The sequence below is a fragment of the Panthera uncia genome, unplaced genomic scaffold (assembly GCF_023721935.1).
Source record: "Panthera uncia isolate 11264 unplaced genomic scaffold, Puncia_PCG_1.0 HiC_scaffold_911, whole genome shotgun sequence".
Lineage (NCBI taxonomy): Eukaryota > Metazoa > Chordata > Mammalia > Carnivora > Felidae > Panthera > Panthera uncia.
Genome location: NW_026060102.1, coordinates 477 through 13,245, shown reverse-complemented (window position 1 = coordinate 13,245; position 12,769 = coordinate 477). Strand labels below are relative to the sequence as shown.

At 54.9% G+C, this 12,769-nt stretch overlaps 1 protein-coding gene and 1 pseudogene across 1 annotated transcript; both read right to left on the bottom strand.

Moving 5' to 3' along the window:
- Window positions 1-2,551: 2,551 nt before the first annotated feature.
- LOC125918504 (GS homeobox 1) lies at window positions 2,552-3,821 on the bottom strand. Its single transcript, XM_049624490.1, has 2 exons — window positions 3,410-3,821; window positions 2,552-2,931 (listed from the first exon to the last, which is right to left on the bottom strand). The coding sequence occupies exons 1-2, from the start codon at window positions 3,819-3,821 to the stop codon at window positions 2,552-2,554; spliced, it is 792 nt and encodes a 263-aa protein (XP_049480447.1).
- An 8,230-nt stretch (window positions 3,822-12,051) lies between these two features.
- On the bottom strand, window positions 12,052-12,506 carry LOC125918505 (60S ribosomal protein L32-like; annotated as a pseudogene).
- Between the last annotated feature and the right edge of the window lie 263 nt (window positions 12,507-12,769).

Sequence of the window (12,769 nt, the reverse complement as noted above, 5' to 3'; positions counted from 1 at the left end):
AACTGGAGACAGCCTGTCCTGGGGCACCGGGCCACCCCCCTCCTGGAGCCCAGGGAAGGAGCTGGTTCAAAGCCAGCCCTTCACATTCACCGTGGACCTGTTTCCTCAAGGCCATTGCTCCCCCTGGGTGCCCCAAACCACAGTCAAAGGCAGAACCGGTGGGTTGCTGGTAGCTAAAGGATGTGAAACTTCACTCACCCACGGGTTCTTGGAGGAGCGTGTCAGCCAAAAAACTCAGAAAACGTCAGGATCATCGATAATAAAACATTAGTTGGGATCCAATTCGTGTATGCTTCAAAGTATGGTGGCTTCCTTTATATATTGGTACAATGCCCCCTCCTGGGAGGCGGACAACTGGTCCCCGGTGTGAGACTGGAGCTCAGACTGAGGAAGACGGAGGGGGAACCAGGGAGCAAGCAGAGAATCAGACCGACTCTCATCTGTCTCCGGCACAACCCAGGCGTCTTGATCCGGGAAGAACCAGGAATGCCCTATCGTGGGAAGCCAGATGGCACACGCCTTTATTCTAGGAGAGCGGGAGAGAGAGCCTGTCCTCAGCTTGACTGAAGGAAAAGACCAAAGGTTTTAGACATGAACCCTGCCTGTGCCCAAAAACCCCAACTGGAGCCTCTTTCTCATGAAAAAGGCGAGTGTTTGCTTTGCCTAGACATTGGAAGTCCCGCGCTCCCCAGGGTGTGCGTATGGGTGTGTGTGTGGGGGGGGGGGATTGGCAGGGAGCCGTCTGGCAGGAAAAGAAATGGCCCAGTTTTCCAGGAGGCAGAATAGGAGTCTTCTGAGGGTCGTGAGAACCCAGATCCTCTGTCTCCCATGTCCCATTGCCAGAGCAGCAGAAATACTCCACTCTGGGGCTGTGCCCTCTCTGCCTGGACAGAAACCCCAGCGCGTCCTTCTCGTCCATGTAATGCATGAAGACCCTGCATGTCCCCCCAAGGAGGGTTGGGGTGTTGACTCTAAGTCCTAGTGAGCTGTGGGGGGTGTAACAAGAACGGGCGAGGACATAGGTGCTGGACCCTAGCCGGGACTTGGATGCTCTGCGTCCTCGGAATCTCGGATGCACAGTCTGATAGAATTTGCCTCAAAGCAAAGCAAGGGGGCTGTTCTGAGAGAAGGCCTCACCATCCTGGTGGGCATTTGTTCCTAACAAATACGGTAGATAAAAAGCAATTGATAAACATTATCAGTCAGGGCGCAGCGAAGGAAGGACGGAGTTCTCCCGCTCTCGAGAGAGAGTTGGTCGCTGCCCTCGGAGATGGTGGTGGGGACCACCAGAGAGCGCTGCTGGGGGACCAGATCCAGGGCAGGAAGGGAGCCCTGGTGGCGGGGGAGGGTCCGGACTAGAGGCACAGTGGGGGTGGGGGGGTGGGGTGGGGTGGGGGGAGTGCTTTCCTTCCTTCCTTCAGACGTGGAGCCAGTGCACTTTGGCCAGAGCCCGACCAGAGACTAGGGAGTGTACGGGCCAGGGGACCCAGAAGGCAGAGTCCTTGCCCGGCTTAGGGTGCAGAGAGGGACTGGTGGACCAGCGAGGACAGGACCTCGGACCCGTCATCCCATCCCCGCCCTGACCCAGCCGGAAGTCTCAACCCAGGTGGGTGCCTGTGCAGTCCAGAGCGAGGCCTGGGGTCCAGAGCCACGTGGAGTTCTAAGAAAAAAAAAAGTTTATTTAAAATTTTGTACATAAATAAATAAATAAATATCTTCTGGTATTACAGAGACCGTACAACGACAAGCTAGACCAGGGCGGGGCAGGCGTCTGGGGTCTGGGGAAGAGGGGGTCTCCAGAGGCCCAGAGCCCCGGGACCTATTTAGGGGAATGCAGAGCATCTCCAAAAAAATGTGAGTGGGTTTCCCCGACCCAGAGGCCACGGTGGGGGGGGGTGGAATTTCTCTCGTGGGAGGGGAGCTGCAGTGCCAGCGAGGCTTGATTAAGGGGCAAACGGGCCTACTGACCATGGAGTAGGCCCCACGAGGAACCGGGGTGGGGACGGAAAGGAAAAGAAAACCAGTAACAACAAGAGTTCCTAAGCGTGTGTGTGGGGGGGTGGTCGTGGAACAAGTGGGTATGGAGAGAAAGAAGTAAAAGGGGCAGGGTGGGGGTGGCCAGCGGTTGTCGAGGAGTGAGAGGTCCAGCTTGACCCAGGGTGGAGGGGAGTAGAGGAAGCGAGAAAGCCTGAGCCAGTCCAGAGAGGTCGCGCGGGGAGGCGCCAGCGGCCAGCAAGGCGCAGGGCCGGCCGGCATGCCCGCGGGGCCCGCTGTGCTGCAGGGCTGAGAAAGACCCCAGCGCTTGCAGGATTCACAGCTTGGCGTTCGCTTTGGAGGGCCGTCGGCCCTGGGGTGGGGATACCAGCGTCAGGTCTCTGCCAGGCTCTTGTCGCTGCCCAGGGTCACCCCCCCCCCCCCCCCCGCAAACCCTTGCCAAACCCGTGCGTGGCCGCGGCTTGGCAGCGGGTGCCTGGGAACCGGTACTTCGTCCCAGGGCCAGTCTTTGAGACTCGGGGAGGGCCTGGGGTGGGCGACCTGGGCAGGCGTGCGCCTAGGGAGTGACCGTGAGATCCCGGTCGTCTTTCCCCGAAGAGGACGGAGACATGGGCAATTCGTCGTCATCCTCGGAGCACTTGGCTGAGGACAGTGACGCGCATTTGCAGCTCTGCGGCGCGCCGGGGCCGGCACCCGCGCTCCCGCCGCCTCCGCGGTGGTTGCTGCCTTTGCCCTCCTTCTTGTGCTTCACCCGGCGGTTCTGGAACCATATCTTCACCTGCTTCTCGGACAGATTCAGGTAGGTCGCGATCTCAATGCGGCGTAGGCGAGACAGGTACATGTTGGAGGCGAACTCGCGCTCCAGCTCTAGCAGCTGCGTGCTGGTGAAGGCGGTGCGCATCCTCTTGCTGCTGGGCAGCTGGTTGGAACTGCTGTCTGAAGGGGGTGGGGTGCAGAGAGGGAAGCGATCAGACTCCTGCGTTGAGGGCCTGCTCCTCCGGTAGGCGCCCAGTAGAATCCCGGGACTTCCGTCTCTCACCCACCTCTTGGCCCCAAACGAGATGCACAGCAGCGTTACCGCGGGCGCCTCCTTGCTGAGCGGCGGGACCCCGGTACTCCCAGAGTCACACAGCCTCGGCACTACTTTATGGGGCGCCCTGAACCTTAGCCCCCGCTCCCTCCTGCGCGCCGCCTCCGAGACCCGGACCTTCTGCCCTCACCCTCCCTCCTGGGTCCTGTCCCAACCCTGCAAAGGCACACGACCCTGATTGCACACCCCCACCCCCACCCCCCGGGTCCCAGCGTGACTCTCCTCGTCTCCAGAACGCCCAGGGACCCTCCTCTCCTATCCCTGGCTCGCCAGCTGTCATCGGGTCCCCTATGCCCTGTCCCCCTGCGCAGCGTTCCGGCTTACCCACGGAGATGCAGTGGAACTGCCTGGGGTCGGGAAGTGGATAGGAGGTCTGGTAGAGCGCGGCGGCGGCGGCGGCGGCGGCGGGGCCGTGAGCGACCCCGGGCGACACGGCCGAGTGCTGGCGGCCTAGGGGCGCGTGGCAGTACTGCGAGCCGAAGGGCGGGAAGGACGCCTTGAGCAGAGGCAGCGCGGGCGGCCCCGGGGGCCCGTGCAGCTGCGAGGCGGTGACGCAAAGCGGGCACACGCACAGCAGCCCAGCTTTGCGCGCGTGGCAGGCGCCGGGCGAGAGGCCGTGCAGGGCGTGCGGCGGGGGCACGGCGTAGGGAAAGAGCGGCGGCGGGCTGCCCTCCGGGGCTTTCTTCTCGCCCGCCTCGCGCAGCACCAGCGAGTCCACCAGGAAGGAGCGCGGCATGGCCCCGGTGCGCGGTCGCCCCGCCGCCAGCCGGCTCGCTGCGCCCCGCGGACTCCGCGGCTCCCCGCGCCCTTCCCCGGGCAGCGGCCGCGCGCTGTTGCCGGGTCGCGGGAGGCTGGAGGCGCCGCCGAGGCCGAGGCTGAAGCCGCCGCCGCCGCCGCCGCCGCCGCCGCCCGAAGAGCTCGGGGTGCTGGCCAGCACTAGTGGTGCTGAAAGGCGCCGGCGGCGCCGCTTAAATAGGACTATTGCCATGTGATGGGCTACGCCAGGAGCGGCCGGGGCCTCTCAATAGGGTTTTTGTGCCTTTTCTCTTGGCATTCACTCTGCACGCTTCCTCATTATTTCACTTGTTAACTAAATGAACTGCATAATGTACTCTATTCTTGTCAACCCCACCCACGCCGTAACAGGCGCCCTCGCCCCCTCCTCTCCCTTTTGCGGGTTTATTTTCTCATTCTCCCGCGATTTAATATTCTTTTCTTTCTCTTTATTCCTTACTCCCCTTTGGCTTCGCACTGGCGATCGGCAGGTTTATCTTATTGATTTTGTACCCCCACTGCCTCACTTCCACAGATTCCCATGGGCGCACACCCCATCTCCCTGCGCATTCCGTCTCCATCCCCTTCCTTCTCTCATCTACCCCTGCTCCCCAAGATCATGCTCCCTCCACTCAGTTTGCTCAGTTCCGCGTGGTGCACCCCGCGGGTGTCCCTACAGCCGGTGTCTGATTTCCACCTGTGGAATCCCTTCCCCTCTCCCTGAGGGGGAGGACCCGGGGCTCTGGCAGCCGAGAGGCGCTGCTGGAGAGAGAGAAAAAAGGGGGGCTCGGTATTCCTTATCCAGCGCTAGTCCCAAGGCTGTTTTAAGTTTCTCCAAGTCTTAACTCTGATGCTGCCCTTAACGCCCAGTCTTTGTTCGGTAGATGTTGGTCAGCCATTCTCTTCCTTTGGACGGCAGTGCTGTGGACGTCAAGTGGAGGATAGCCTCTGAGAGTCTGGGACAGGGACAGGGAACGGGGAATGGAAGCCTACACTGCGAAGATCGAGATCTCGCACCCCAGCAGAAGAGGCGAGTGTAGATGCTCTGCTGGGCGTAGATCTTTCCGGCGCTCTCTCCACTCGCCCACACTCCCATAGACTCGCGGATGCGCTCGGAAACCAGTGCTTTCCTGAAGTTTGCCCCACAGGAGCGGGGCGAAGGGCAGTTGTATTCCCAGCTCCTGCTGCTTTTGCCCAACCCGACCGACCTCCCCTGTCCCCAGGACCTTCTCCTGCCGCGTCGCTCTCTTCTTTCTGGCCACACAATGGTTAAACAACTTCAAACGCCTGGCGCTGTGTACACAGCTTCAGCCTTTTAAATAGTCCCCGGACTCAAAGCTGCTTTCGCCAAGGAACTTTTTCCATACAATGGGAAATTAGCATAAATATTTCGAATTTACAGCCCCGGACTTTTCACCGAAGTCGGTTACTTTCGATTTTATTGGAACCAAATCGCCGCAGTCACCTGCTCAGGGCTCTGAATGGAATTGTGAGAAATAAAGGGGGAAGCTTTTCCTTGGCGGGGGTGGGGGGGGGGGGGGGGGGTGGTGGAAATCAGTGCTCGGGAGCAAGACTGCCCCAGATTGAAGCATTTACATGGTTTTTCATCATTGGTGACATCTTTACGATAACAATAGCAACAAATTATAACTGATTAAAAAGCAAAGGGACTTTGTGCGAAAACAACCGATTCCCTAACAAGGACAGGGGCAATGGGGGAAAATAGCCTGGACAAAGCTTTTAGCACGTTTAGCAGGAGGAGTAGGGCTCAAGGCTTCCTTGATTGTTTGGCATGGGGGGTGGACAGGAGACCAGTGCTGACCCCAAGGCCAGGGTCTCCTCTCCAAGGCTCCCCGCCTAAGGGTGGTGCTTGCAAACTAGCCAGAGTGCATTAGTGCAGCCTAATGTCAGTCCTAATTGCTCTCTGGGTAATTTGTGCTGGCTTGGACCGCTGAGAGTGAGCCGAGAGCGGGGAGCAGGGCCGGAGAGGCACCCCTCTCCCGGGCAGTGGCGGGTGGGAGAGGCGCGGGGCGTGGGCGGGGCTCTGCGGGGTGAAAGGGGCGGCCGCTGAACCCCGGAGCCTGGAGCCTGCGAAAAGGGGGTGCAGAGGTCTCTTGGGAGCTGCAGCCCGCGCCCGGGGAGGAAGGGGTTAAGAGCCCCTGAATGCGAGCAAGGCCAAAGCTACTGGGAAAGAATATCTAGGGGGGAAAAATAACCAGTTTTTTTTTTTTCCCCTCCAGCCTCTGGACCTTATTGAATGTCATTGAAGAAAGTTTTGAATGCCAGATAAAGAGAGGCGAATTAAAGTGTGTGACAGCGGAGGATAAGCAAACACAAAGAGAACTCTGTCACACTTTGGGGCAAAATCCGTGGGCTTTTTACCAAGTCTCTTCGCTATGATTGAATTAAGTAATAGGAAAACATTTTCTTTCAGTTTAGAGCCATTAGACAAAAACTTCAAAGCGAATAACACTTTTTAATGTGCGGCCCACAATGGATCGGGTTTTGTGCTGAAATGTTTAAATGGTTTGTTGTGCAACTCGGCGCAGGAGAGACCCGGGCCCAAGCAAAATAGCATCCCCGAGAGTGTTTTCGGGAGGCCTGGAAAGAACGCACACTTAATCCGCCATCGCTAAACCCGGCGGGCTGCGGCCGGAAAGGGGGCTCCAGCTCGACAGTCGACAGTCCGGGGCCGCGGGGCGCGCCCCAGGAGTTGGGGGATTTCAGGAAAGTGCGGTGCCCACGGAGGAGAAGGCCAGGCAGGAGCTGGGGCGCGCGGGCAGCGGGGACTCCGGTGCCGCCCGGCGAGGGGCGCGAGCTCGCCCGGGTGTCCAGTGCCTCTCAGCCCCGCGGCCTAGCGCGGCCGCCTGGTTTCCGGCCGCTGCCCTCGCACCTCGGGGGACCGCTCCCCAGGGGACACTCTGGCTGCCGAACTGCTTTCCAGTTCGACGCGCCTTCCGGGGCTGGCTTCAGCTGGGTTTGAACTTTACTCACCCGAGCGAACGAACGCCTCCTTGGGCGGGGCGGGGTGGGAGGAGGCGGTGGGATTAGCCTGACAGCCAGAGAGAGAGAGAGAGAGAGAGAGAGAGAGGCCCCGGGGAGCCCCTCGGCCTGGAGGGCCCTGCTCTGCCCCCAGAGCCGGTTTTCAAGTGTCCATCACGGACAGTTCAACATGGAATAATTTCTGTGGTCCCGCTCTTTTCTTCTCTTTCACACCGCCTCCTTTCCTGTTGGTGGAGAGCGCTGGCCGTTTTTCTCCTGGAAATGCATCTCTGAGATATTCGCAGCAGACACATCCCCGCAAAAACTGCAGACATGGGGAGGGGGGTTGAGGGCTCCTTGCTCCTTTCCATCTTCAAATGTCACTTTTCTTTAAAGGGAGGTCAGCGCCCCTATGAAAAAATACCACTTCTTCCTCCCCACGTTCCCCAGTCAGATTCCTTGTTTGATAAATGCTTTCTAGCTTTCTGTGTCTTCTACTCATGTGTTTTTCTGTCTCGGTCCCTCCTACCCCCACACTGAAATACCTGCCCCACTGAGGATCAGCATGTTTGTCTATCTTGTGCATTACTGTATCCTAACTCAGAGAAGTTTCTGGCACATAGTAGGGGCTCAGTATATATTTGCTGGATAAATAAATGAATCCTGAGGTATGACTCAGGAGGTGGCATAGATAAGAGGATTTTGTGGTTTACCTGCTTAATACACCGAGGCACTCAAGGGTATGCCGTGGAGCAACTTACTTGCAGGAACTGTCTGACTCTTCTGTGGCCATCACGCCCTCTGCATGCCTGAGTCATCACGGGGGGGGGGGCGGGGAGGGCCCAGTATGTTCAAGTGAATGGCAGATCTGTAGGTACCCAGCCCCCCTCAGTTCCTTGTTCCTTCGGAGAGGCAAGATGGCCCCATTCAAGGCAGTTCGGGGTACTGCTCTGCAGGGGTTGGAAGGACCAATACAGGGGTTGGATGAACCTATTGGTAGGTCAAGGCTAGGGGTTCATCATCTAGGTGTTTTCATCATGTGCCGGAGATGGGGATAGTTAGAAAGAGAGGCAATGTGTCATATGCCCTGGAATTATCAGCGACTATTTCTGCTTTTTCTGGGTTGAGGCAATGAAGGGGGAAATTCTCCTTGCAAAGAAAAGGATTGTTCCCCTGAGCAGGCCAGTACTGACTCAGGCATCTCTCCCAGGAGAGAGCAGTCTGTTCACTCGGGCAAGGGGGCGGGAGAGTGCCTGGTCCGCCAGGGCATAGGGAATGTACCTGGGAGCCAGGAGTGGAGGAGGGCGGAGAGGGAGAAGTGCCTAGACATGCGTGTGAGTGGTACTGGAGGTTAAGGTGCAAAGGGCCCTGCTGACAGGTTTGAGCTTGATCCTACTCAGAGATTTTTAAAAAACGTTTATCTGTTTTGAGAGAGAGAGAGAGAAAGACAGAGCACAAGTGGGGGAGGGGCAGAGAGAGAGGGAGACCTAGAATCTGAAGCAGGCTGCAGGCTCTGAGCTGTCAGCACAGAACCCAACGCAGGGCTTGAGCTCGAGAACCGAGAGATCACGACCTGAGCCAAAGTTGGACGTTTAACCGACTGAGCCACCCAGGTGCCCCTATTCAGAGATTTTAAGCCAAGGAACTTAAGAAATATTACTGGAAGCAGTAGGAAGTCTTATAGATGGGGCCAGAGAGGGGGCCAGAGCAGGATCCAACGGAGAGTTGGCTTGCAAATGAACAATTTACTGCATTATTGAATGAACAAAGGTAGGGAAACAGGCAAAGAGAAAATTAGTTCAAGTGATGGAGAATGACCACCTGAGAGCTGGAGAGGAGACAGGAAGATGAGAAAAGAGAAATCTTTGGGAGAATTTGAAGAGAATCTTTGGGAAAATTGGTGAGACCAATTAGGGGTGTGTGTGTGTGTGTGTGTGTGTGTGTGTGTGCTGGAGGGGAAGGGCATGAAAGACAGAGGGCACCAAACACATGGATGAATGCTTGGGTTGCTTGTTTGAGGGAATACATGGTACAATACCAAATGCAGAGACAGGGACCTCAAGAGCAGGATCCACTTTTGCTTGGGGAGGTACAACATTACCTCCATGTTTGGGAAGTGTTGCATTTAATTTTGTTTTTCAAAGTAAACTCTGCCCTCAAGGTAGGGCTGGAACTTAGGACCCTGAGATCAAGAGTCCCACACTCTACCACCTGAACCAGCCAGGCAACCATGATGTGTTGCATTTTAATCCTTAGCCTCAGAGCATTCTGCTGATGTCCCAGGATGAAGATGTGGTTCTAAAGTTGAGTAGAGAGATGAGGGATGGAAAGAGAGATTTGGAACTTACATCTGCAAACACAGTAGCTTTAGTCTTAGGATGGATGAGCTTGGGGCTGGGGAGTGTAAAGAAAAACCGGGATTATAGATGTATCCCTGGAAACAAACATTTTTGAAGAGGTAAGTGGAGGGGGGTGGTCCTTGCAAGTCAGAGAGGCGTTTTCTGTATCTATCTTGGATCATTAAATGATCTTTAAGATAGAAACTTCATCCTGGGAATAGTAGAGCAGAAAGATGGGAGGAGCCTGGGTCCCTGAAGGTCAAGGACCTGCCTACGTATTTTACGTGAGTGAAAGATAAATATTTATCATTTTTATTATTTGAATTTTCTTTTTTTTTTTAATTTTTTTTAATGTTTATTTATTTTTGAGACAGAGAGAGACAGAGCATGAACAGGGGAGGGGCAGAGAGAGAGGGAGACACAGAATCTGAAATGGGCTCCAGGCTCTGAGCGGTCAGCACAGAGCCCGATGCGGGGCTCGAACCCACGGACCGTGAGATCATGACCTGAGCCGAAGTCGGACGCTTAACCGACTGAGCCACCCAGGCGCCCCTATTATTTGAATTTTCTATTACATGCAGCTGTATCTAATCATAACTAGTGTGGTCTCCAGCCCCTGATCCATCCAGATAATAAGAATCAAGTCAAATGAAGGAACCAATTGTTATCATGTCATAGCCTCTGGGACATCCTCCTGTTCTCTCCCATCTAGATTACAAACCTTTAAGGGCAGGGATAAATACTTATTTATATTGGTGTCACCAAAATTTCTCATGGCTTTTGGCACATTGGACATTGTATATGTTTAATACGTTAACAATTTTTTTAAACATTTATTTATTATTGAAAGACAGAGAGAGACAGAGCACGAGTGGGGGAGGGGCAGAGAGAGAGGGAGACACAGAATCCGAAGCAGGCTCCAGGCTCTGAGCCATCAGCACAGAGCCCGACACGGGGCTAGAACTCACAAACCGCGAGATCATGACTTGAGCCGAAGTCGGACGCTTAACCGACTGAGTCACCTAGGCGCCCCCGTTTAATACATTTTTTAATGTTGGCACTCATGGCGATAAGAATGATTTGTCCTTGCTTTGTACCTATTCACCGCATCCTAGGTGCATCTTGGTGAGCATCACAAGATTTCATGAGTTCTCAGCACTTTAGCTTTCTATAGTAAAAGTGGAATGATCACCCCTCCCTTGAAAGGATTAAAAATGATGTACCTGTAACCCGAATATTATGGCTTTCTGGTCAACGGGTGCAGGGGAAGGCAGTTAATGTCAATAGCCTAGACTTCTGTTTGAATCTTGCGGGACCTCTGGCCTCACTTTTGAGATGCCTCCCTTTCTATCTCGTTTTCTGGAAGTCCTTCATGGGCTCACATGCTTACAAGTGCCCACAAGTGCCCACAGGCCAGTCTGTGAGCTGGCACCTACCTTGACACCCACCGTGTACTTGCCCTCCAGGGAGTTTTCTTCTCAGTCTGTGTGCTCAGCCTGGGACAGATCTCTGCTCCTTCCACATCTTGTCCCGGGACCACTGTTCCTTCCTTAAGTATTGGTAAAGCACTTGGCACGCCGTCTGAGACAGAGCATGCCCTCAGTAAATGCGAGCTGTGTGTATTCTTTCCTGGGTGGCGGGATGCAGGAAAGTGGGTGAGGCCTTCTTTTGGCATGGATTGTCCAGCCTAAGTCGTTCACCGCACACCTGTTCCTTTTGTCTTTGACCCTGACATCACTGGAAGCAGAGATGATTTCTGCAGGGATGAGGGCGTTCTCTTACTCAGGGACCATGAAGATGAATGTGTGGAACATCTTGACTGAGGATGTCAGTAGGAAGTGTCGATAGATCTAAAGAACAAAACATGGTGGGTTTGAAACAGAACCAGTCTCCTCTCGAGAGTTTTCCAGCTGATGAGCGAACCCCTGACCTTTAAGCCCGGCCTTTAGAATTAGTACCTGTTTCCGCCTTATGGATGACAGTGCCTCTCGTGAGGCTGGTCTGAGTTGTCTGGCGAGGTGCCTATCAGGAAACTTGTTTTTGAGTCCTGCCAGTGTAAATGTTCTGTCTCGTCCTTCTTGCTCTGCGGTAGGAGCCTGCAGCTCAATGATCAGCCAGGTGGCAGCATAAAGCAATAAACCCGCGGACAGGGGAGACCTCGGTGGCTGCTCAGTCCTCTCAACACACGCTCCCCCTTCCCCATTGTTAGAGCAAACCTCGGACACATCCCAACTTCTCATTGGGCACATCTGCTCCCAACTTCTCGTTCTCTGAAAGCCTTGGGCTCAAAAACGTCCCCCAAAGCAAAAACAAGCCGCTGGAAGAGAGAGAGCAGAGAACTTGTCTAAGGCTGAAATTCTGTGGTATGCCATAGAGAGCGGAGCGGATTGGTTTTAAGAGTCCTGAGGAGTCCTGTGGTCATCACTCTCATTTCCATGTCCACTCACATAGCCCCAGTTTTGTTCAGCCAAGCATTTGGGTTAGCGGTTTCACAGAGCCACAATGAGCAGGTGATTGATGATGGCCGCGTCCTCATTACATTGTGGATGATAGGAAGGGGCAAGAGGAAGAGCGGGGTTCTCAGAGAAGGCAGCTGTCAAGACACCTCAATTCTTGTGGGAGCTGCTTTGGGATTTTCTTAGTGATGCCCTTAACCCTGGCAGGAGGTTGAGTATTTCTGCCCCTGGTACTGAGAAGAGTAGAGGCATAGAGAAGCCAATGGATCACCATGTCTTGAGGTCACGTACGGTTCCAAAGATTATGTCCTCGCCATTTGGTTAGTTCTCCTCATCTTCGAAAGAACCCTGTTTTTTTTTTTTTTTTGTAGTTTTATGGTTTTATTAACACAAATACGACACGCACACAAGCTGTCTATTCACTTTCTTCGCTGCGCAGCTGGCATTGGGATTTGTGACGCTGATGGCCGGCTGGGCCGCTCTTTCCACACTGGCTTTGTGGTTCTTGTTGGAGACACCGTGAGAAATCTCTGCACTGTAAGATCTGTTGGGCATGGGCAGCACTTCAAGCTCCTTGACGCTGTGGACTAGGAACTTCCAGAAGCCACTGGGCGACACGTGCTTTGTTTTCTTGTTGTTCCCCTAACCAACCAGGCTGGGCATCAGGATCTGGCCCTCGAATCTTCTGCACACCCTATTGTCAGTATCTCTGGGCTTCTCCCAGTTGTGCTTTATTTTGACACATCGGTGGGAATGGTGCCGGATGACCTTCTTGGTCCTCTTTTTAACGACCTTGGGCTGCACCAGAGGTCTGAGGGCCGCCATGATGCCGAGTCACAGATGGCCACCACCTCCGCAGGCAGCGCCGAGGAAGAGCAAGAACCCTGGTTCTCAATTCCCACGAAGAGCATTGCATCTGTCACTAGTTGCTTGAGTAATTGTACTTGTAAGTGTACAGATCTCTGTGTCATTTTGGGGCACCGGGTGAATGTCTCCGGTACAGCAGGTCACGCAAAAAGGGAAGCAAATTAAACAGAATCCACGGGGGATTGTTTATTAGCGGGTCTGCTCTGAGTAGACCCTGTGCCTCAGAGAGAAGTCCTATTTCCAGCTAACAATGTAGAATTAGTGAA

Coding starts and splice junctions, on each gene's coding strand:
- LOC125918504 (XM_049624490.1), bottom strand. CDS start 3,821: ATGCCGCGCTCCTTCCTGGTGGACTCGCTGGTGCTGCGCGAGGCGGGC. Junction 2,932..3,409: donor GTTCCACTGCATCTCCGTGG/GTAAGCCGGAAC, acceptor CACCCCCTTCAG/ACAGCAGTTCCAACCAGCTG.